Source organism: Furipterus horrens, unplaced genomic scaffold (assembly GCF_987537825.1).
Source record: "Furipterus horrens unplaced genomic scaffold, mFurHor1.1.pri manual_scaffold_8, whole genome shotgun sequence".
In the NCBI taxonomy this organism is placed as follows: domain Eukaryota; kingdom Metazoa; phylum Chordata; class Mammalia; order Chiroptera; family Furipteridae; genus Furipterus; species Furipterus horrens.
This window is the reverse complement of record NW_028327178.1, coordinates 97,272,159-97,295,709: the sequence shown is the minus strand read 5'-3', so window position 1 is coordinate 97,295,709 and position 23,551 is coordinate 97,272,159. Positions and strand designations below refer to the sequence as shown.

At 58.0% G+C, this 23,551-nt stretch overlaps 2 protein-coding genes across 2 annotated transcripts; one reads left to right on the top strand and one right to left on the bottom strand.

The window, feature by feature from the left end:
• On the top strand, positions 1–6,179 carry EMILIN3 (elastin microfibril interfacer 3). The gene is made up of 4 exons (XM_090286411.1): positions 1–188; positions 1,439–1,561; positions 2,738–2,961; positions 3,235–6,179. Exons 1-4 carry the CDS (start codon positions 22–24, stop codon positions 5,019–5,021), a joined length of 2,301 nt encoding a protein of 766 aa, XP_090142537.1. The 5' UTR covers positions 1–21; the 3' UTR covers positions 5,022–6,179.
• Positions 5,584–21,814, bottom strand: LPIN3 (lipin 3). The gene is made up of 21 exons (XM_090286410.1): positions 21,666–21,814; positions 17,993–18,144; positions 17,698–17,897; positions 16,471–16,566; positions 15,270–15,535; positions 14,970–15,053; positions 14,334–14,454; positions 13,885–14,161; positions 13,090–13,189; positions 12,803–12,966; positions 12,370–12,463; positions 12,199–12,268; positions 10,599–10,691; positions 10,478–10,521; positions 9,629–9,767; positions 8,529–8,677; positions 8,265–8,351; positions 7,615–7,767; positions 7,350–7,464; positions 7,170–7,273; positions 5,584–6,983 (listed from the first exon to the last, which is right to left on the bottom strand). The coding sequence occupies exons 3-21, from the start codon at positions 17,887–17,889 to the stop codon at positions 6,839–6,841; spliced, it is 2,493 nt and encodes an 830-aa protein (XP_090142536.1). The 5' UTR covers positions 17,890–17,897; positions 17,993–18,144; positions 21,666–21,814; the 3' UTR covers positions 5,584–6,838.
• Positions 21,815–23,551: the final 1,737 nt, after the last annotated feature.

Here is a 23,551-nt window from a genome sequence, read left to right as displayed (position 1 = left end):
GGTGGGGACCCGGGAGCGGCGATGGGCCACTGCCGCCTGCCGGTCTGGCTGTGCGCCGTCGCGGCGCTGCTCTCAGAGGCACAGGCCAAGGGCACCCCGCTCCTCGCGCGGCCAGTGCCGCATGGTGCATCCCGCTACAGCCTATACACGACGGGATGGCGCCCGCGACTGCGCCCGGGGCCGCACAAGTAAGCTCGGGCCGCGCAGCGGCGGGAAGCGGGAGGGACGGGCCCCGCGCCGCCGCTCCCACCTGCCCAGACCGCGCGCGGGGGAGGCAGGGTGCCGGGCATCGAGGCCTCGGCTCGGAGGGGGCGGCTCCCTGGGGCCGAACCTCTGCCGGCCGGGCGCCCCACGCCTCGGGATGCTATGGGACTGGCGAAGAAAAATAAGCTGAGGGGGCCTGGCGCGGCGGCGGGGATCCTGGCAGTGCCCGCGGAAACCTTTCCAGCGAAGTAACATTTTCCAGCTGCGCTGTGTGCAAACCCCGGGCGCGGTGGACCAGGTGGAGGGAGGAGGGAGGGCGGTCCGCACACGAGCACGCGGGGCTCTCCCACACACGGTGCCCGGGCCTCCCATTGCTCCGCTGCCCCACCAGGTAGGAGCTGGAGCCCTCAGCGGCCCGCCCTCTCCCAGTCAGTCTGGCCCCAGCAACTCCTTGGTAGCCCCAATGTGGCTGGGTCACAGAGCTGGTGGGGGCTCCTGGGTCTTGGGTTCTTGCTGTAGATCCAGAGCCCAACAGCAGTCCACAGGTGGCTGGTTAATGCCAGGCAACCACCACCCCAACTCTGTGGCCTGCCACAGCATCTGGTCGTTAGTAGGCAATGGCTTGCCAACTGGCCTCCATCAGGTGAAATAGGGGTTCCACCTGGAGTGAACCCCAGCTGCATTTGAGAGGTACTGTACCAGGAGAGAGTCCACCCCACAGCTGACACTTAGTGGGCAGGGGCACGTCAGAGCAGGCTTGCTGAAGGAGGCAGTAGGAGAAGTGATCTGAGAATGAGGAACCAGGAACAGGGGCAGGGGCCAGAAACTGCCAGGTGGGGCTCATTTCCCAGGAGCAGCCAAGGGAGGGAGAGAGAAGGCTGGTCTCAAAGGCACTAGGCACTACATCGAGACCTCAGAAGCCTCAAATGCTGCAATGAGGAGGTGAGAGCCAGCTCTGGAGTTGGGGAAGGGGAATGTGGCAAGGCCCTTACTGGAGAATCCAGGGGAGCTTCTTCTCCAGGCAGTGGGGGCAGAGGTCAGGCCAAGAAAGGGCAGCTGTGCCAGGCTCCTGGTTTAGTACAGGTGCAGCCCAGAGATCAACCCGTTGGGGGAGACTGGGATTAGAGAGGCCAGCAGCAGGACCCTGGCCAAGGGCCCTGTCTCCCAGGAGCAAGGAAGCTCCAGGGGGCCTGGGCCAGGCCAGATATTCCAAGGATGCCATTCTCTCCTGCAGGGCCCTCTGTGCCTACGTGGTGCATAGGAATGTGACCTGTGTCCTACAGGAGGGAGCAGAGAGCTACATAAAGGCTGAGTACCGGCCATGTGGATGGGGGCCCAAGTGCCCTGGGACAGTCACGTGAGTGCATCCCCCATCCCACCCACTCGGGATCCCTGGACACACGCCCCGGGCCTGCCTTCAGCTGAGAGCAGCAGCCAACTCCACAGGGTTGTAACTCCTTGGACTCTAAGGGAGCCTACTCTGGCCCCCACACAGGCGGGTTAGAGGGGCCCAGGGAGGAGTCAAGGGCAGGCTCCCCTCGGAGCCCACCCTGCAGGGGAATCAGGGGAGGGTTTCTAGGGGAGAGGCAGCACCAGGCCAGGAAGCAGTGGCAAGAGATAGGGGTGGGGGGAACAAGGGAGAACAGAGGGTCACACTGGCAGTGGTCGATGCCAAAGTGACCCTGGGCAGGCTCAAGCAGGGCTGTGGTGACTGTGGAGAAGCCAGGTCAGGGGGAAGGGATGGGAGCCAGATTATGGGGCTCAGGCTGGACAGATGGGGCCGTATGAGGACGTGTAGTAGTTGCACATAGGTGGGACGCGCAGCTCTGCCCTTGGAGAGGTTCAAGTGCAGATCTGAAAACAAACCTGTTTGCTTGGGACCCCTGGGCACATGCCCTGGGTCTTCCTTCAGTGGGTGAACAGGTACATGCTGAACAGGGGCGACAGTGGCCCCTGCTCTGCCCTGCACCCTTGGCCCTTCCCCTCTGTGCTCAAAATCAAAGGTGCCTTCTCACCGGTCTCTGTGACCAGAGCTGAGTTTCCAGAGTAGGCTAGGGAGGAGTGACAGGGACTAAGCTGATGGGAGCCCAGAGTGCCCCCCCCCCCAGGCAGGGAGAGGGGCTGCTTGCCCCAGTTACAGGGCAGTACCCCTCACCTCACCCACCTAGCCCACAGGGGAGGGGCTAGGGCTTTGTCAGAATTCTTCAAGGTGCCACCAAAGCCAGAGTGAAATTTCTGATGGCAGTATGAGCTCAAGGAGGTCCAGGTGGTCTTGAGAGCCTTGGGGCTAAATTCCTGCTTGCCTTCTGCTCTAACCCATCTTTGAGCCTGGGCAAAGCCTGCTTCCACCCCATGGCCCTGTCACCTTAAGGACAGAGAAAGGAGACCCTTGGGGGTCTTGTAGCGACAGGAAGACATATAGACCATATCCAGGTGTCTGAGAGTGGTCCTGAATACCAGCCAGGGGGCAAGGTCACCTGGGCACCTCAGCCTGCAGGTACAGAGCTATGCCCTCCTCCCATCCCTGACCCAGGTACCGCACATTGCTCAGACCCAAGTACAAGATTGGCTACAAGATGGTGACGGAGCTCTCCTGGCGTTGCTGCCCTGGGCTCAATGGGGAAGGCTGCCCTGAGCACCTCACAGACCACGGGGCCACCCCACCCCAGCCGGAGCCTGAGCCTCAGATTCCCTCTGGGCAGCTGGGCCCAGGCCCCAGGCCCCCTCCTTCCAGCAGAGCAGCCTCCAGTCCTTATGGTGAGTCTGCCCATTGAGACCCTACCGAGGTGGTTGGATTTTATGGGGGTGGTGGGAAGGCCACTGACCTGGGCTAGCTGAGCTTGGGCAGGGCTAGGAAGGGCGCATCTCGTGCTGGGCAAAAGGGTGAGTCCTCAGGCCTCCTCCTGAAGCTGACAGAACTATGCCCAGCAGAGCTGGCTTAGAATAGAAAATCTCTCAGGTGGCTTGGCAACAGGACAAACTGAGAGAGCCAGGCCAGGGACACCTCTAGGGTTCTCTCCTCTTTCCCAGGAAGAAAAGGCCCAGAGTTGTTTGGCGAGCGGCTGGAACGCCTGGAGGGTGAGGTTCAGCACCTGGCACAAGCATATGGTACTCTCAGCGGCCTGGTGGCCAGCCATGAGGACCCCAACAGGATGACTGGTGTCCCCAGAGCTCCTGTTACCCCTGTGGGCTTTGGGGTCATCCCTGAGGGGTACGTGAACCCCAGAGATAAAACTGGAGGGCCGCTCACACCTTCGCTGGACGAAATCTTGAGCAAGGTGACAGAGGTGAGCAACACGCTACGGACCAAGGTGCAGCTGCTGGATGAGGTGCACGGGCTGGCCCTCGGCCACGAGGCCCACCTGCAGCGGCTGCGGGGGGCACCCCCGTCTCCACTGACCTCCCTGGCCCTGCTGGACGAATATGTGGACCAGCGGCTACACCGACTCTGGGGGAGCCTGCTGGATGGCTTCGAGCAGAAGCTGCAGGGCGTCCAGAATGTGTGCGACCAGCGGGTGCAGGAGGTACGGCAGCAGTGCGAGGAAGGTCAGGCGGCCAGCTGGAGGCTGCACCAGAGCCTGGATGGCCGGGAGCTGGCCCTGCGCCGGGAGCTCTCACAGCTTGGGACCCGGCTGCAGGGCCTGAGCGTGGCGGGTGGGGGCAGCTGCTGCAGCCAGCTAGCCTTGATCAGTGCCCGCGTAGGCAGCCTCGAGAGGAACCTGCAGGCCGTCACCGAGGCCCAGAGGGGCCATGGACCCACCACCAGGGATGAGCTCACACGGCTCTCTGCTGCTATGCTCGACGGGGGTGTGGATGGATTTCTCGATGGCCTGGAGGCCCTCAATGGGACGGAGAGCGGAGGGAGGGGCTGCTGTCTGGGGATGAAGGAGGGGGGACGGGGTGTGGGTGGCTTCAGGACCGTGCTGGAAGAGCGTGTGCAGAGCCTGGAGGAGCGCCTGCTGACACTGGCTGGGGAGCTAAGCCACGACAGCACCCCTCCAGGCAGGTCTGCACGGCCCCTGGTGCAGACGGAGCTGGCAGTGCTGGAACAACGGCTGGTCTCACTGGAGACCTCATGTACCCCCAGCACCACCTCAACTGTCCTGAACAACCTCATGGCAGAGGTGAAGGCTTGGCAGAGCCAGATAGAGGCCCTTCTACACCAGGTGGCCAGCCATACGGCCTTGCTCCAGCAGCTCAATGGCACCATGGCTGAGGTCCAGGGGCAGCTGGCGGAAGCAACGGGCAGCTCACTCCAGGGCGAGATTACCCTGCTCAAGGTCAATCTGAACTCTGTGAGCAAGTCACTCACAGGACTCAGCAACTCTGTCAGCCAGTACTCTGATGTCTTCTTGGCCACCAACACATCCCTGGATGAGCGGGAACGCAAGGTGGAGGCTGAGGTCCATGCCATCCAGGAGCAGGTCAGCAGCCAAGGTTCACGGCTGCGTGCTGGCCACAGGCAGGTCCTGAGCCTACGGGGGGAGCTGGAGCAACTCAAGGCCGGTGTGGCCGATGTGGCTGGCGGGCTGAGCCGCTGCCAGGACACAGCCCAGAAACTCCAGCACGCAGTGGGCCACTTCGACCAGAGGGTGGCACAAGTGGAGGGTGTGTGTGGGAAGCTGGGCCTGATGGCTGCAGACCTGGACAGCTTGCCCACTGAGTCACTGAGGCCCAGGGAGGGCCTGTGGGGCTATGTGGACCAGCTGAATCGCACGCTGGCTCAGCATGCACAGGACATCGCCCGTCTCCGGGATGACCTGCTAGACTGCCGGGCCCAGTTGGCCGAGCAGGCACGGCCAGGGCAAGCCAACTAGGCAGGCTGGACGGGACCCAGATCCCACCAACCCGGGGGCATCACCCTAGAGCCCAGACCATGCCTCCCAGCCTCCTCAGGCCAGCACAGATGCCACTTCAGAGGCCACTGAACGAACAGTCTTGGTCCAGCTCCACATGACTGTCTCTGACATGAACACCTATGTTCTATGCTGCACCAGCTGGACAGTTCAGAATAGTGGTCAAGGCAAGTATGACATGCTTGAAGGCCAGGGTGGACCTGAGAGACCTCACAGTCCAGTTCACCAGTTGCTGTTCTGCGCGGACACAGGAGCCGGCACCTGTGCAAAGACTGCAGGTCCACTCTCAGCAGCCTATCCACACCTCCCTTTGCCCGCAAGCAATAGGCCCAAGCCCATGGAGGCTTCTGGTTCTTTCGTCCCCTTAGCTTCTCTCCCCAGCCATCTGGGCTCAGTTTCTGCAGGCAGGTGCCGCCCACTGGCACTGTCCTGATGTGGCAGCTTCATAGGTGCTGTTTCTGAACCAAGGACTAGAGGTTCCCACCACCTCACAGGCCCCTCAGGACGGAACAGAAACACAGACTCAGCCAAGACTTGTCTTTATTCCTTTTGATCCTCCCGCAAGGTGAGGCTTAGGTAGCTGTAGATTCCCAGAGGAGGGGATTGGGTCCAGGCAATCTGTCTGGGGGTCCCCTCCAATTTATGTCCTTCCTTTCTTCCCCAAAGATGTTTTCAGGGCACTCTGGTCCCCACATAGTCTTCCCTTTCTATTTGAGGGGAAATCTTTAGGGCTGCTCTCTGTATGTCATGGTCCAACTGAGGCCAGGCCCTGGGCAGGGGGCCATGGCTGGAGGGAGAGGGCTCCAGGCCTAGTTTCCAACGTCCTTGCACACCTGGCCCCGCCAGGATGATCATGACATCATGAGAAATTCAGGTAGGACACTACCGAGGAGCAGTCTACAGATACAAGTATTCATCTGGTCTACGCAGTCCCAGAGACCCGGATGCCTATCTCTGCTGAGGCCCCTGGCCTCAGTTTCCCCACAGCAGCACGGGCCCTCCTGTGCTGTTGTGCAGGTCCCTGCCTTCTAGTTTCTCGACATCTGGTATTCTGCCCTTCACTGTGGTGCTATTGGGGGAGGGCGGGCCGGATTAAAGCTTTTCTCCTCTCCAAAGGTACTTTCTTCCCCAAAGACAATGGGAGGGAAGGCGGCAGTGGGGTGTCAGCCCTGCTTCCCACAGCTCCTCAGGCAAGAGCTCACTCAGCGGCTGTGTGGGCACTGAACTGACCAGCAAAGGCTAGGGGAGGGCGGCAGGCCAGCCCCCACCTGTCTGGCAGGGTTTGGGGCTGCATCCTCAAGGGATGTGCTGAGGTGTACAGCTCAAGAGCTGTGGGGAGGGGCCAGGGCTATATAAGGGTCTGGACGCAGAGGGCATGGATGGTCCAGACTTCCTAGAAGAGGGCAGGGGGAGCCTTGTGTTCTTCCCAGGTGCTAATCAACTACTCACTGCAGCCACCAACCTTCCCTGCGCCTGCAGCTCTCAAGCCTCTTCTCTCTGTCCTATCAGGAGGTGAGGCAAAGTCCCAAAGTGAGGGCCCAGGTGATGATCATTTAATTAGCACAAGCCAGGGCCATGCTGAGGCCTGGGTCAGCTGCCCCACCCCCCTGCAGCTCTGCTGGCAGAGGAAAGAGGAAGGGAAGAGAGAGGCTGCCAACTGGTCTGCCCCTCCTCCCTGTCAGCTTCGTCCTGTGACACCTAACTTCCAACCCCCTATGCCCTGGGACACCCAATCAGTTCTAGGCCAGGCCAGGGAGGAGGGGGCAGCCAGGGCAGGCTCAGGCCAGGGCGTCGAGGTCTACAGGGGTCAGTGGCTCCCGCCAGTAGCAGAAATTGCTGTATTCAGGGTTGGCCAGATCTGTGCTGGGGCCACGGGCCACAGGCGGGAAGAGGAGCTCGACCACTTCGCTGAGCCGCTCGTACCTGTGAGCAGAACAGGGTCAGTACTGAGAGCCTGAGGTACCACCCGGCCACAGCCTCTCTCACATCAGGCAGACTGCACTGTGCCTGGGAGCCGTGGGCAAGGAAGAGCGTTCCCAGTGGGGCAGTGGAATTGGGGCCCAGCGAGAGGATGGGTGTGCGGATGTGTCAAGGCATGAGGGACCTTACGTGGATTTATGGTTCTTCATGGGCTCCTGGATGAGTTCTCCCCGGGGGTTGACTGTGAAGATTCGAGATTCAGGGAGGCCCACGTGCCGGTAGGCAGTGATGTCCTGTGGGGGTCAAGAAGGGGTTGGTGGGCTGGGAGGTGGGGACAGGGGCCCCAGCCCTTGGGGAGGAGACACTCACGTTGGGCCTGTTCCCAAAGGCGGCATAGAAGGGCTGTCCATGGGGCAGAAACAACTGCTGGATGTCGCTCAGGCAGGCGATCTTGAACACCTCTGGCTTCTTCTCAATCACCTCCCTGGGGAGCCAGGGCCGTGGGCAGGGAAGGCAGCCGAGGAGGGGCAGCCATCAGAGGATGGCAGGGTCAGGGGACACAGGCCTTGTGCTGGGCTGGCACTGGGCCTGCACTCCCCCCGGGGTGGGTACTCGTATCATATAGGGGGGTTACCTGTGCAGGGCAGAGAAGAGGCTGCTGGGAGACAGCAGGGTGGGGCCCTTGGGGAGGCTGCAGCCCCGCTCGCTCACCCACTGCAGGTACCCCTTGGTGAGGTCAGCCATGCCAATGGCCCGTGCCGAGCAGTACAGGAACTTGTATCCATTTCTGGGGGTGGGGGCAGGTGGCACAGGGCCATCAGGGGCAAGCCATTGCCCATCCTGCCCTCTTGGCTTCAGCCAGTTCAGCCCACCCTGGTGCTCTGCCCTCCAAACCCAGAGGCCTTTTCAGGGAAGGGACTTGGGGAGAACCGCCGGGCTGGGCTTGAGAGAGGCGGCCACAGTAGGAGGAGCATGGACAGACTCCCAAGGCCAAGACTGACCAAGATAGTTAAGGGTTTGAGCAAGTCTGTGGACTTCCTCCATAGCCTGAAGTTCAGCAGTTAGATTCAGACCCCAGACCACAGGAGATGAGTCTGCTACAGATGGAGGACCGGTGGGTGGCTCTCCTCTCCAGGGACATGGCCTGGCTTCTTCCCTTGTGGGCCCGCTTGGTGCCCAAGCCTGGCTTCCCAGGGCTGAGGCCATGGTGACCTAAGATGTCCTGTCACCCACTCCCTGGGGCCCTGCCCCAGCCCCGGCCCCGGCCCTGGCCCTGGCACTCACAGGTGGATTTTGTGGTAGAGACTTGTGATGCCCTGGTGTGTCCAGTCTTTCCCCAGCTGGGGCAGGATGTGGCCCAGAGCGTCCGACCTAGGTCCCAGAGGAGGGGTCACTGAAAGCAGCCTCATGTGGCCCTCCTGTTCCATGCATGGGGCCCAGCCCCAGGAAGGTGCACTGGGAGGGCCTCTCTCCCCATCCCCAGTCCCCCAGCACAGAGTGAGGCAAGCTCCCAGGCCCTTCCTCTCTCCCCCACCAACCGGGCCTCACTTGGTGATGGTGCCGTCGATGTCTGAGATGACCACTTTGTCATCCCACTTCCACAGATAGATGGTGGCCCTGCAGCGGCAGGTGCCCTGGTACTGGGTTGTCACGCTGAAGACCACATCATTGGCACCTTCTTGCAGGTTCAGCTGCCGCTGGGGCCGGGCAAAGGCGGGGAGCTGTGATCTGCCACAGCCAGGCACTGTCTACCCCCTGCCACCCCAAACTGTGGCCTCTGATCCCCAGGCCTCTCATTCCCCTCTCCCTCCCAACTCAGAGAACCTGCCTGAGTCCCTCAGAGAGCCACACACAGACACATCCACATGGGCAGAGGGCGCCCACGAGGAGGAAGTGAGGGAGTGTTGGTGGGGCCTGCTCAGTGCCAGGGTGAAGCTCAAGGACAAAGCCTGGCCTGTGGCTCCCACTCACATTTCCCAGATCAGCCCCAAGGCTGGCATTGCCCTTGGCAGGGAGACATCCCACTGCACAGGAGGGGCCCTGTGGGGAACATGATAGGCAGTCCTTTGGGGGCTAGCATACCTGGGACATCTTTCAAAGAGAGACCCTAGCCCTGTTCTTGGTCCATAGAGAAGGGTCTGGGCAGCTCTCGGCCACATCGGGTGTGAGCCCCAGGGTACCAAACGGGTGGCAGCTGCTCTGCACCAGACCGGCCAGACTCCCCTGGGCACCTCCATGACCATGCAGTCATACTCAGGGAGAAAACATTCTTCTTACAGGCACCACCAGTTACTGAGCTCAAAAACATGACTCCGGGGCCAATCTGAAGGCCACCATCAACATTTGATTCCTTTAGTATGGCTTCCAAGGGCAGACCCAGAGCCAGCCAACCCACTGCAGCTTGATATTTTAGGCATAGAGAGAGCTTTTCCAGTTAGAGCATTTGACAGAGAAATAGACTGGCACATAAAGAAGTGAGTCCCCTGCCCCTGGAGGTAATCAAGCAGAGGTGGCCAAGAAGATGGATCCTGGGCTTTGGTGAATGCATGGCTCTGCGGGGCCATTCCTTAGCAGGGCCCTGTGGGGCTCTGCGATGGAGCTGTCGCCAACCCATGCTCCCCCCCCCCCCCATCTGTGCACGCACTTACAATCTGATCAGAGGAGAGGCGGAGGGATTTCTTGTAGGCCGGAGTGTAGGCTGGAGGCAAGGGTGGCAGGGAGGGAGCCTCAAGGATCACAGGGCTGTCTGGGGCATCATCCTCACTGCTCAGGACATCAGCCTTCTCTCTGCAGGCAGCCCAGCTCTCAGGACACCTCCCCCAGCCAAAGGCCCTACCTACACTCCCAGCAGACACCCTTTGGACCCGGCTGCATGGAGCCTCGGCCTGTCCCTGCCCCTCCAGAGGCTGCCCAGAGGATCAGAAACTCTTCCCTCTGGGTGGCAGCAGACAAAGTATTCTTCCTGGCAGTCTACACCCAGAAAGGGAACAGCAGAGCTGGAGCCAAGGGCCCGGGCTCTCAGCCCCCAGCCCTCTCTGTGGCCAGCATGCCAGTGCCTGATTTGGAGATATTTACGAGAAAACCTAGAAGTGTGTTCTAGGGTTTATTCCCAACCTCACCTGCCTTGGCTTCAGTTGATTCATCCTTAGTCATCCCCCCTGACCCCAAACTTGGGCATTCTGGGTCAGTTCAGAGGTAAAAGGGGAAGCAAGGTCAGAGGGCCCCTGATGGAGGAGGGAGGCCCTGCCACCCTTAACGTGGTAACCCTTTGTCTGGGCACCTGTTCCAGCTTTCCATTTCTCAGCAGTGGGCCTTTGGTATAAATCTCTAAGTCTCAGTTTTCCCATCTGTGAAATGGGGGCATTGCTCAGGAAAAAGAAAGGGTGTAGAAGTGCTTGGGCAGTGACAAAGAACCATGGCTGGGGGAGAGGGGCTGGCTCCGCCCCTGCCCTCCAAGGGCAATCCATCCCTGGCTCCCAGATGAAAGATCAACTCACCCCCTTGGCTCCCTGTCTGTGGTCTTCTCCCTCTGGGCACTTTGCTGTGGGAAGAATATTCATCTACTGAATGATCATCTCCTGCCTGGGCTGGCCCCACCCTGTGACTGTGACCACCCACCTCCTTGGCCGGGAAGTCCCTGCGTCTCCAGGAAAACCACCACCGCCCACCCTTCCTGGGCATCTTCTCCTTCTCCAGCTTGTCCACGGTGCTCTGTGTGCAGAGAAAGGCCATGGCATTTTTTCCCTGTGTCACACAAGCCCACCTTCGATTGTCCTCGGGGTTACCATGAGCCCAGAGTCTGGGGCTGACCATCAGCAAGGTGCTGCCAACATCTGGAGGCTGAGGAAGCATACCCACCTCCATCCCGGGACTCACGTAACCAAGGACTACTCCTGACCATCCCTGTTCCATCCCAGCCCCGACCCTTGACCTCTAGCCTAACCTCAGCCTGGCCTCCCAATTTTGTGAGTCAGTGCTTTGAGTTTCTCAAAATCTGGTACTCCCTGCATGATGCCACCAAGTGGCAGCAGGAAGGACAATCTATAGCCAGTATTCCCTTCAATCTCCAAGACCAACACAAGCAGCTCCTAAGGTCAGTGATTCTATCCCATGAACAGCTTCCTCTCTGTTACCATTACTGTCTGGTGGGGGCAACATGACCTTGTGAAAAATACCGATTAGATCTGTGCTTCCTACAAACACAGAATGGTCCACCCAGGTTAGGAGGACATGGGCTTGGGGTGCCCACTTGAGCTGGGAACAGACTGGGGGAGTCTCCCAGGGGCCTCGATGGTGGGTCTGTGCAGATGAGGATGGCCATGCAGAAGAGTGACCCTCTTCCTTCCTACAGGCTGTGGTCCTAGTTCAGACCCAGAGCCAGCCAGAGGATGGAGCTGAGCATCACCGAAGGGAGGCTCCAGCTGTCTACCATCTGGTTAGTGATATTCTTTGGGCAACTCTAATCAAGTGCAGAACAAGAGACCAGGGCAGGGCCCTGGACCACTTCCACAAGGGCAGAGGGGGCAGGGGCAGGTCAGCACTGGGTGGAGGCTCTGGGAGGGACTGAAGGGGCTTGGTGCCTTCCCACATCTGAGCATCTACAGATGTTCCTGCCTCTCAACTGCTTAAGGCTTACTCATCCTTCCATTCTCTGCCCAGTGGGCACTTGCTCAGCAAACCTCCCTGTTGCAGCCTCTCCTTCCCAATGCTCACAGTTGAATTTTACATTCACTTGTCCGAGTCTTTGATTGACTGTCTTTGAGGGCATGACTGTCCCTGGCACGCAGTAGGTGCACAACAAATGTGTGCTGATAAAGAGCAATCACCCACAGCCCAACCTGGAGAGGTTCTCAGGGAAGGGTGAGGAGAGGGACCCCCATCTCCCAAGCCTCGTCTCTTGGGCTGAAACCCCCTGTTGAAGGCATGCTCCTGTTGAATGTTGATCCCCCTTCGGTTTGTCCTGAGCTCCTTTGAAGTCAGGTCCAAGTCCAGTGGGATTCAACTATGCCAGGAAACCAGGGAAGGCTATGGCTTTGTCCACATAGCATGGAGGAGGCTTCAGGGGGACCTCAGTCTCCTCTCTCAGAGTGGGTCTTGCAGCCAGTCAGCTCCAGGCCCAGGCCTATCTCTGCCCACCCCCCACTTCCTGGCTAAGGGTCTCCTACCCCAAGGCCATGGCCACTTTCTGTGGGAGGCCCAGCGGTGCTCTCGCCATTACCTTGGGCAAGTTCTTCTGGAAGGCTTGCAGGGAGAGGACCATGGGGGCAGCTACGGCCCAGTTATAGTGCCTGGAGGGACAGAACATGGTGTTGGGCTATAGGAGGTACAAGGCCACGAAAGGGGCAGGGGGACTCTTTGTGGCAATCAGCAGCGCAGCCCTGGTACTTACTTCTCGTTGACTTTCACAACCAGGTTAGGGTCATCCAGGAGGCCAGGGTTTTTGGCGAGGTCCTGGTAGGAGACTAGGTGCTTGTTGAACCTCTCTGGGCACAGAGGCAGAGAGTGAGGGGGCAGGCGGACACCTGCTGCTCCCGTCCCTCCGCACTCCACCACTAGGGCCTCCCGCAGGGCTCCTCCCTTCCTGTGGTCGTGCACCTGCTGTTCCCACCCCAGGAGCTGGCTGTCCTGGATGCACAGGCTAAGTCACAGCTGAGCACAGAGCCTTTGCTTCACGGGGCCTCGGCAGGGCCCCCCTTTGCTGGCTGAGTGTGGGCTCCACAGGGCAGAGAAGGCAGGGGAGCCTGGCCTGCCTCTCACCTCTGCTGCCCACCCAGCCCCCAGGCTCAGCGCCAGTCCTAAGAAGGGCCCATGGGAGGACATACCTAAGGAAATGTCCCGGCTGTCAGTCAGTCCCCCACAGAGAGACAGCACTATCGTGTCCACTGTGTCTGGGGTGGGTTCTGGCTCCTCCTGTTCAGGGTTGGGGTCCCCCAGCATCTTCTGGCTACTGGGTTCACTCCACCTCCTGGGCCCCAGCCCACGGTCACTGGGGGAAAGGGGCCAACAATGACATGAATACAAGGAGGCTGTGAGGAGGGGCCTCTCGCCCCCAGGCCCCTGATAGCAAACCCCTGGTCTGATGGCCCCCTGTCCCAGGACACCCTGGCACCTCTGCGGGAAGTAAAGAGCTGCATTCTCAGAATCCAGAGAGGACAAGTCATCCAGGTAGATGTCGCTGGGGCCCAGGTGCTGGCTTCTCTTCATGGAGCCTGCAGGCAGAGGAGGGGGCACCTGCAGACCTAATACATGCTCAGTAGTGTGAGCAGTACCTGACCCCCTGGCCTGTGGACCCCCTAAAGCAGTGCTGTCTGGCAGACTTTCTACAGTGACAGAAATGTCCTGTGTCTTCACATCCAGAACGGTGCACACTTAAAATGTGCTGTGATGGCGAAATGGAATTTTAAATATTACTTAAGTTTAACTTTCCACAGCCACATGTAGTCAGTGACTCCCGATCTGGGCAGCCCACGCCCAGTGCCCCGCTGTGCACTCAGGATAAACCCCAACTGGTGAGCCCAGCTCCCTCTCCTAACCCTCTGACCTGGCTCACCAAGACACACCAGCTGCCTCGGGTCGCAGACGTGAAACCTCTCTCCTTCCTCATGGCCTTGACACATGCTCTCCCTCTGTCTAGAATTCTCTCTCCCTGATCCTCCCCTGGCTAGGTCTTCATTGTTCATGTCTCAGTTCGAACATCACCCACTCACAGAGGCCTTACCTGACCATGGGATCTGAACAGCTCCCACCCTGCTCTTCCTGGCTTACGTGTGCGCCCTCTGTCTGCCCCACTGCACTGTGAGCTCTGTGACGGCTGGTGCCAAATACCATGCCTGGCACACAGTAGGTAATGTGAAGCCGGCTAAGCACTGGGGGAGGTGGGGGAGAGGGTCCAGCCATCACTCACCTTTCTTCCTAGAGACCCCCTCTGGCTGCCCGGGGGGAGGTGGACCCTCCAGAGCAGCCCAGCTCCATGATTTTGAGGCAGGAGAGAGACCTGCATCCCTGGACCTCTGAGTCTCGGTTTTTTCTTGCTCAGGGGCAAGGAGAGGGGGACCCCCCCGAGCAGGCGCCTCTGTGTCAGGCCGAAGGTCAGGGGTGCTGGGCCCTCCCTGAGGAGGTAAGGCTGCCCCGGTGCTGCCATCAGTGACCATCGAGGACAGGAGCCACTCCACTTTGGCCACCTTTAGTCAAACAAAAGGGGAAAGGTGGCAGCCAGGCCGATGCAGGGCCTACCTCCCACACCCCACAAGGCCTTGGGGAGGTGGCCCACGTCTTAATAACTCCAGTCCTTATCCGCAGGGGCCATGGAGCCCCTGAAAGGCAGGGGTGGGGGGCTGACACAGAGGAACTCACCTTGGGCAGCCTCCCCCAGGACCACTGCATGTGGGTCTCAGCTCTCAGGGGGCTGGGCTCAGGGCTCTTCACCTCCAGCTCTGAGTCACTCTTAGGGGATGTTAACCCACCCGATGAAAGGCTGCGGGAAACAAGAACTCAGAGGTCCCCCCAGGCCAGCCTGTTGCCCACCCTAGCCTGGGAAAAAATGTTTACAACACATATTTTTGCTTGTATTGGATCCGGAATATATAAATATATAAAGAACGCCTATAAATCAATAATAAGAAGGCGGTCCAGTTAAAAAAAGAGGGGGATAAGTTTGTGACTGCTTAATGGGTATAGGGTTTCCATTTGGGGTGATGGAAGAGTTCTGGAACTAGATAGAGTTTGTACTAGATGGTGGCACACGGTGAATATATATTCAGTGCCACTGAATGGTGCATTTTTACAATGGTTAATATGGTAAATTTTATGTTATATGCATTTTACCACCATTTTTTTAATGGGCAAAAGACTTAAACACTTTACAAAGGAGATATATAGATGGCTGGTAAACACATTAAATGTGTCCTAAGTCATTATTTATTAGAAAAATGGAAACCACTCTGAAACCTTGGGCTTGGGTCCCCACCTGCAGCCCACCTGGACTCTCACCTGGCCTGGGAGGGCCACTCGCCGTCGGAGTAGGGGTAAATGTCTGTGGGCTGTGACGAGGACTCTCCTTCCAACTGGATACTGCTGAGAGGCCACATTGAAATAAATGTTCACTGATAGCACAGGGCACCCTGGACAGGGCATGGGCACCTGGACATCCAGGGCTTGGGGAGGTGAAGCAACCAAAGCCCAGAGAGGTCAAGCCCCTTGCCCAGGGTCACATAGCACCAGCAGATCAAACAGTGCTTGAAGTCCAGTTGGCATCCTCCCACCCTTCGCCTCCAGCTGACCCCTACACACCCTGGGGGCTCCAGCCTTGGCTTTTCCAGCAGGGACGGCTCACTCTCAGGGCCTGCCTCCAGATCCTCAGAACTAGAATCATCTGCCACCATGTCCTCCTTCCGCCTCGGTTTCCTCCTACGAAGCTTCTTCTTCCTCCCCGTGGAGGCCACATGCGAGACGATGGGCTCTGGTTCGCTGGTTGTACCCAGCTGGGAGTCTGAGGGGAACCCAGACAGGCCTCCCCAAGGTAAGGGCGACGTGCACAGGCGGGGAGGCACGTGTTCCTATGGAGAAAACCAGGGGCAGGACTGCAGGGCTACGGCTTAGGAGGTTGCTGTCCTCACCAGGCATCCTGGGCCCTGGAGGGAGCGCATTTGGGGTCAGGAGAACAGGCCTGGAGGCTGGACAGAGGTGGCGGCAGCAGCATGGCCTCAGAGCTCCCTCAGAGATAAAGCATCCTCAGCCCAGCAGCTGCATGAACCACACTGTCTGGGCAGAAGTCTGGGCATCAACCTCTCATCTTCTCTGCCCACACCTACCTCAGTAGACAGCTACTTCCCCTTTAAGACTCAGCTAGCCATCACCTCCTCCAGGAAGTCTGCCCTGACTGTCCTCAGTGTCAGTTCCAACCCCCTTCACTGCAGTGATCAAAGAGTTTCATCACCCGTTGTTTATGTGTCTGTCTCTCAGACTGGTCTGGGAACCTTCTTTGAAGGCAGGTGTCGCCCCTCATCTGAGTCCACCGCAGTGTCTGGCATACATAGGGGCTCAGTGCTTGTGCCAGGCCTGCCTCCCCCCTGCAAACACCTCTCTCTTCACCCCCCACCCACACACTTCCATGTTCCAGTTGCACTAAGCCGGCCTCAGATCTAGAATGAGCCATCTTATGCTTTCCAGCACCTACCACTCCTCAGCAACTCCTCTCCAAGCTGCCTGAGGAAGGTCCCCTTCTCACCCTTCAGGGGACCAGCTCAAGTGTCCCCTTCTGAGAAACCTTCCCCAACTTTCCCTGGGAAACGTCAGCCCTTGCCCCTGCCACCCCCCAACCCCCACCACCAAATTCTACCCCGGTTCCCATAGCGTATCATGAATGCCAGCATTACCCCAGCCCGTGCATCAGACTCTCGCTGACGGGGTACTCCCAGGGGTGGGGACAGTGACAAACCCCAAGGCCCCGCCCAGAGGGGGCACCAGTGAAGGGGCAGGGGCAGGTACTTACGTCATCACTCTCCAGCTCCTGCACGAAGAAGGCCTCCCCGCTATCCCCCAGCTTCATGTGCAAGTCCACAGGCTCCCCATTGATCTCGATGTCTACCTGTAATGGGGCATGATGGTGCAAGGGGGGCATGACCCCCGCCACACTCCAGTCCACTGGGGCACTGGCCTCCCCGCTGATCCAGGAGACATGGGCTCCCTGCATTTGCCGGAACTGTCTTCTGAGCCCTCAGTGTACCCGGCTGCCCCCGACGCTGAGGGTCTCTACTTCCTCAGAGAGCTTGGCTGAGCTCGCGGGCCTCTAGGCTTTGTTACACCATCATGGTCGCAAGTGTTCTCGTTTATGCCTTGGTTTCTGCATTCCTCTCTCTCCCACAGCCCGTAAGAACAAGGACTGATTCATCTTGTCACTGTTGAGTCCCCCGCCCCAGGACAGTGCTCAGACATTGGCTGAGTACACGGACAATGGCAGGAATGACCATCCCTGGGGACTTAGAATCGTGCTTCATCTAGACTCTCTTGCTAAGCTTCACAACCACCCCTGGCAGTGGCTCCTGTCATTATCCCCACTTTATAGATGAGGAAACTGAGGCTGGGAGGGGCTAAATAGCTCTCTGGGAAGTAGCCAAATGAGGCTATAAACCCAGAGTTTGAGTTCACAACCCAAGCTCTTAACCACTTAGCTACACTGTCTCCAACAAGGTTAGGCTGTCCTATTTGGATTCCGGAAAGTTCACAGCCGCCTCAGTGTGCAGGGAGTCTGGACCCCTCAAACCTCTTCACATACCAGACCTCAGTGCTGACAGAAATCTCTGTCCTACTCGCCTGAGCCCAGTGAAAACAGTAGTTTTCCTAAGGGGGAGGAGCTAACCCCTGAGTGTCACCGGCAGGCCTGGCCTGAGAGTCCTCAGCTCCTATTGAATCACCAGGAAGAGGAAAATGTTTTGCAGAGGTGAAGCAACTTGCCAAGACCACACAGGTGGGGTCTTAGTAAGATGGAGCCGGGTCTGATGGTTCCACTGAGCTGCTTCCTGGGGAAAAATAGGAACGCTCTCGGTCTAAAACCCTGAGCAAACTGCAAACCATCAAAGAAAACACGAAAGAAGGGAAGCTTGTCCAGACGACAGACCCCCACCTAAGGGAGACGTGGGTTTTCTCCTGGGACTGCAGTGGCGGCCCTGGCTTCAAGGCCCACCCAGCAGTGGCCCCTCGGCCGGCCGCCAGCACTCACCACCTTCTCCCGCGACCGCAGGACACCCAGCTTGCCGAAACGCACGTGGAAGGGCGAGCATCGGAAGGAGCCATCCACCTGCTTCACCACCAGCACGTCGATGCAGCCACTCAGTGTGGCTGGGTTCAGGCCCTGGTACAGCTCCTTCACTGTCCCAAACACGGTCCCTGCCAGCTGACCCACGTAGTTCATGGCTGTGGCTGGCAAAGGGAGGCAGGTGGTGCTGGGACCCAGGCCTGGTCCCCTTCCCTCTGCGGAGAGGCTTTGCAGCCTGACCCCCAGTCCCCGGACTTACGATGTATTGCCCTCGGAACGCCTCCGAAGATGGGCAGCGTCAGGAGACGAGAGGTGTGCCGGCAGATGTGAGCTCTAGCTCTGGCTCACCCACAGACCACCTGCGGGACTCCTGGGCAGCTGCCTCCCTTCTCCAGGTGCCGCTCCCCACATCTGTCAAATGAGGGCACAGGGTAAGGCAACTGGGGTTCTCTGAGCCTCTAAATGCCATGAGTAATAAGGGCCACAGTGTTCAGTGGCGGGGCTCATTTTCTCTTCACAACAACCTACAAGGCTGGCTGAGTGGGTGTCATTACTCCTGTTTACAGACAGGAGAGGCGGAGTGACTTGCCCAGGATGTCACAACTAGGAGGGAAGGGAGCCAGGATTTGAGCCCCGGCCGCAGAACCCTATGTGTGAACCACTGGGGAGGCCCAACTGTGGGAACAAGAGGAGGCAGGCACCCCTCCCTGGGGTCAGTGGGGGAAGCCTCGTGATATATCAGGCCCTGGCCCCTGCTGGGTAACAGGCTGATATCTTCCCAGGAAATGGAGAGGCAGGAGCCTCAATTTTTCCATCTCAGACTTGGATTCAGCCGTCTTGCTGCCTCTTGGTCTTAGGAGATAGAAGGGGCCTTGCTGGCCCGTCGTGGCTGATGTGTGAGGAACCAGGGATGGGAGTACTCCGGTGCCCGAGGCTCTGCCCAAGTCTATTCCTGGAGTCAGATACTCAAGGCAGGGCATCTCTGAGAGCTGTGGGTGGAGGAGGCACCCAGTTCAAGGCTCCAAACTCCAAAGTCCTTCCCAGTTCCCGTGGGAGAGTGGGCAGTCCACCCATGGACCCCAGAGTCTCTAGGCCATAGTTCTCAGCCCCGATCCCCAGTCCTCAGACCCACATTCAGGCCTTGGGCTGGCCTGTGGTGCCCAAAGCTGCTCCTCCTCCCCCAGCCAGACTGGTCCCCACACCAGGCGCAGCTGGGCGAGCCAGAAGCAGGAGGCTGTGGCCGCCACAGAGAAAAGCCAGAGCCATGATGAGAGCCGCCTCCACGCTGGCACCGTGCCCGCCTGCCCGCTTCAGCTCATTGCCCCCCCCCCCCCCCAGCCTGGCCCGTGACCCACTGCCCCTCTGGTTGCCCAGACACAGCCCATCCACTTCCACAGGGCACTTCCCACTCTCCGCCCCTGAATCAGAATCCCTGGAGAACAGCCTGCCATGCAAGACCAGCCCTCGAAGAAGTTAAGTGACTTCTCCAAACTCTATTAAGCTAAGAAGCCATAGATGGGGGTAGGGATTGTTGACTCATATCCTGGTTTCCTGACTCGATACCATGGTTCCTTCCACTCCACAGTCCCCAAACCACAACACACTTGTCTGCAGAGAGGGCAGCCCAGCCCACAGCCCCCTCTGCATAGCCCTGCAATACCGTGCCACTCAGTGGGCAGTCCATGCCCAGCCACACCAGCAGCACCTGGGAGCTTGTTAGAAGTGTGGAGCTTCAAAAACATAAGGCACAATTTCAACTGGTAAAGTGAAAACTGGGATAAAATGAAACTCTTTGGACCCTGAACACATCAATCAAATATAATAAATATTTTATCTGCAAGGCACCTACTCTGTGCTATGTGAAAATTTCCACTTTGATTTCTCCCTGCCTAACACCAAACTCTCTGAATATAAGTCTGGGGAGACAGACTCACAATGGCAGACATGTGGTGGGTAGGACTCTCTAGACCACTGTGCCCAGGAAAAGCAGAGAGGACTCTAGAAGATTCCAGGAATAAAGGAGTAATCCTGGGAGGGGCAGGCCAGGGGCAGAGGCAAAGGTCTGCCCTGCTGGAAGCCCGAGCCTGAGCTATCTGCCCTGCTGAGGGCAAAAGAGCTTGGGGGGTAGAGGTGTCACGCTCAGCTTGACTTAGTACAGTGTTCCTCAACTTTGGAACCATTGCTGTTTGGGGCTGGATAATTCTTTGTTGTGGGGGGACTGTAGGATGATTAGCAGCAACCCTGGTTTCTACCCCCTAGATCCCAATAGTACATTCCCTCCAGTTGTGACAATCAAATTGTCTCCACACATTGCCAAAATTGGCCTTGATTGAGAGCCACTAGGTACTAGAAAGAGCTTAATGGCAGAGATGTCACCCAGGGGTCCCTGGGTCCTATACTGATCCATCCATGGATTGTCCTCAGGCAAGTGCCAGGCTGGCCTCAGTTTCCCCTTCTGAGAAACAAAACTTCAATTTTTCAAACCCTCCTTAGCTTAGAATTCATTCCTCAACCTGTTCCCCACCCCCACGAGTGGCTGCCTCCACGTCTGTCTGCTCATCATTTGGAGGGACTTCCTGTTAGCCAGGCCCTGGGTCACCCTTCTCTACCTGCACCCATCCCTGCAGGCATCTCCTTTCCCCAGGACCCAGCTCTGCCTCCTTGGTCTTCTCTGGATGGAGGGAAGCTCTGCTTGGCTCCCCTATGCCATCATTCTCACCAGACTAACATGTCTAAAATCAAACACCTCATCTCCCCTCCAAAACCCGAGTCAGGACTCATGGATCGCCCTACCCCCACCCCCACCCCCACCCCCAACTCTCTGAATCCTAGTCCCCAATCTCCTGCTCATCTGGTCCCTCCTTTCTCCTCCTGCTGTTCGAGGTCGAGGCTTTGTTACTGGATGCCTAGATGCTGGAGGACAACAAGAGGACCCTGCAGGTTAGGTGCCAGACTGGATTCTACTCCCTCCATGACATTTACTAGCTGTGACTTTGGGCAAGTCTCTTCGCCTCTCTGAGCTTCAGTTTCAGCCTCTGAAATGGGGATAACCTAAGGGATGCATGAGTAATTAATGACATAATCCGTGAAAAGCACTAGCCTGCAATAAATGCCCATACATGTCACCTATCAGCAGTAGCATCTTTTTTTGGCATTGTGACAGCCCCACTCACCCAGGCTGGTCCTGATGACACCACAGGTCAGAATCCAGTGCACTGTCCCGCCCCATAGTTTAGACTTCTTAACTCAGCATTCAAGGCCCTGAATGATGGTGGCCCCACTGTTTGCAAAGTGAGCCAAGTGGGTTCCAGGCAGGCCTCACAGGGTGCCCAAGCCTCAGAGCCCACTCTGGGAACATCCACAGGCCTCCCAAGCCAGCACACAACTCCACGCAGGGAAGCCAGAACGAGCTGCTCTGGGTGGGAGCTTTCAGCTTTCCTAGGAGCCCAGATTTAGGGAGAGATGGGGGGGCAGGGCTCTCAACCTAGATCGGAGGGAGCAGGAGGAGAATTGCTATAGCTCTGGCAGAGAGAAAACCACCCCCAGCTCCCCAGGAGCCTTCATAGCTGCCCCATCGGACCATGCCAGTCTCAGCGCAGGCACGGCAAGAGTCAGATCCTGGTTTCCAACTGAGAATACTCAGTACCAGAGAGGCTGGGTGTCCTCCCCAAGGACGGACAGTCAGCCTGGGATGATGCTGGACCAGACTTCCCTGAAAGGTTGTTGCATCTCCATAACTCCTGATCCTACATCCTGGATGTCGGGGGGCTCCCCCGCAGTCTCTGGGCCAGGAACAAGGAGGAAGTGAGTTCCTCAACCCCTGAGAGTTCCCTTTGATGTCTAGAGATGGGCTCAGGCCAAAGAACAGGAAGGAATAAGGGTCGAAAAGCAGGACGGATGGGCGGGGCAAAGCGGGACGGGGAGAGGGGTACCTCTTCGCGGGCCCGGGTTGGGCCCTACCTTTGAAGCTGCCCACCGGACCTCCGGGACCCAGAGCCGCCGCCTCTACCTGAGTGCACAGGGTCAGCCAGTAAGCGTCCTTGGCCCTGTACTCACTTGGCGCTTCCGGCTCCTTTAGGACAGGGTGAGATCCCGGCTCCGCCCCTTCCACGAGTCAAGGGAGGGCTCCACCCCCACCCTGAAGAGACCCCGCCCCCGCCCTGCCTTCCACGCCCAAGGCCGCCCTTTCACCTATAGAGTCGGGGTAGGGTCAGACTTCAGGCTCCACCCCACGCCGATTCCACGCCTGCCCCGCCCTGCGCCGTAGAGCGGCTAGAAGCAAAGTGCAGGTGGCCTGCCACCTGTCGCACTTCCAGGAACGCCGGTAAAGCGGGGCCCTTCGAATACGGTGGACCTAGGTTCTTTTGACTTTGCTTCAGCTCGCTATGTGATTGGATAAGTTTTCCCCAATATGAGCCCGTTTCCTGCTTTGTCAAAGGGGATAGCCACCTTGCAGGATTTTTGACATTACGTGAAATGACTTTGTGAGGCACCTGGTGCTCAAACGTCCCCTACTTGGGGGCAGCTTCCCCTGACCCCTCTATACTAACCCAGCCCGCAGACTGGACAGGACCCTCATTATCATACGCTCACGTAGCCCACAGTTGCAATTTTATATTTGCTTGAATGACTATGTGATCATTGTCTGCCTCTCCGTTTGGATTTGAACTCTGTGAGAGCAGGTCGCGTTTATTCTTACACTAACCTTAACCCCATTCAGTGCCTGCCATACAGCAGGAACTCAATAAATGATCTCTCGCTATCAACTCACTGGTGGAGCGGCAGCGGGCTCAATACCGCCATTGGCCAGCAGAGGGCAGGCAGACACCAGCCTTCTAGCCCAGCTGAGCATCTTCTGACCGGCAAGCTCCACGGGACGGAACAAGTGAGTCCAGGTGAGCTCAGGTGAGCGCACTTCTGAAAAGATCGGCGGGCGAGCCACAGGCGAGGCTCGGACCAGGGAGCGTTTATTTCCCTCTGGACCTCTGATTCGCGTCTCTGTATCAAAGATGTCCCTGACAGCTTGTGAGGATGTGACCCCTGCAAAGAAGATGTGCTGAGAAGTCTCAGAAGGTGAGGGGATTTACTGTAAAGAGGTCTGCACTGAGAAAAGACTTGGAGGGGTGGGGCTCAATGGCAAAGAGCCAGACTTAGAAAACACATGGCAGTGAAGAGTGAGGGGTGGCCACCATTGTTCTGTGACTCAAGAAGACAGGACCTGGCTGGAACCTCAGTTTGTCTTTGCTTTAGCAAAAGTCATTTGGTGTCAGTCCTGAACTCAGGCAGTGTCTGGTTGGTATCTCAGAAGAGTCCTATTGGGAGCAGGGCTAGCTCAAGGTGGCCCTGCCATGCCACAAACATTTTTGTGGAAGCATTATATATAACTATTATATGTAACAGTGAAGCCCTGGAAACCTCGGCAATCCCTCCAGTGAGCCTGGGAAGGAAGGAAGGAGAGATCAGAGGTTGTGCCACAGTTACTCCTCTTTGAGTCTCAATTTCTTCATCTGCAAAATGGAGATAAAACCTCCCTTTCGGGATTGTATTGTGAGGATTAACCAGAAGGAATTAAATCATGGGTTCTGACCTGTGGCTGCACATTGGAACAATTGTGTCTGGGGCAAACACTGATACCTGGGGTACTGGAATTAAAACAAAACAAAAACAAACAAACAAGCAAAACCTCTCCAGGTGATTGCAATGTGTGGCCAAGGCTGAGAACTACTGAGCTAAATAAAATGCCAAACACAGCACAGGGCATGTAGTAGGTGTTAAATAATATTTATCAAATATTTTTTTAAGATGGAGCTCAAATTGT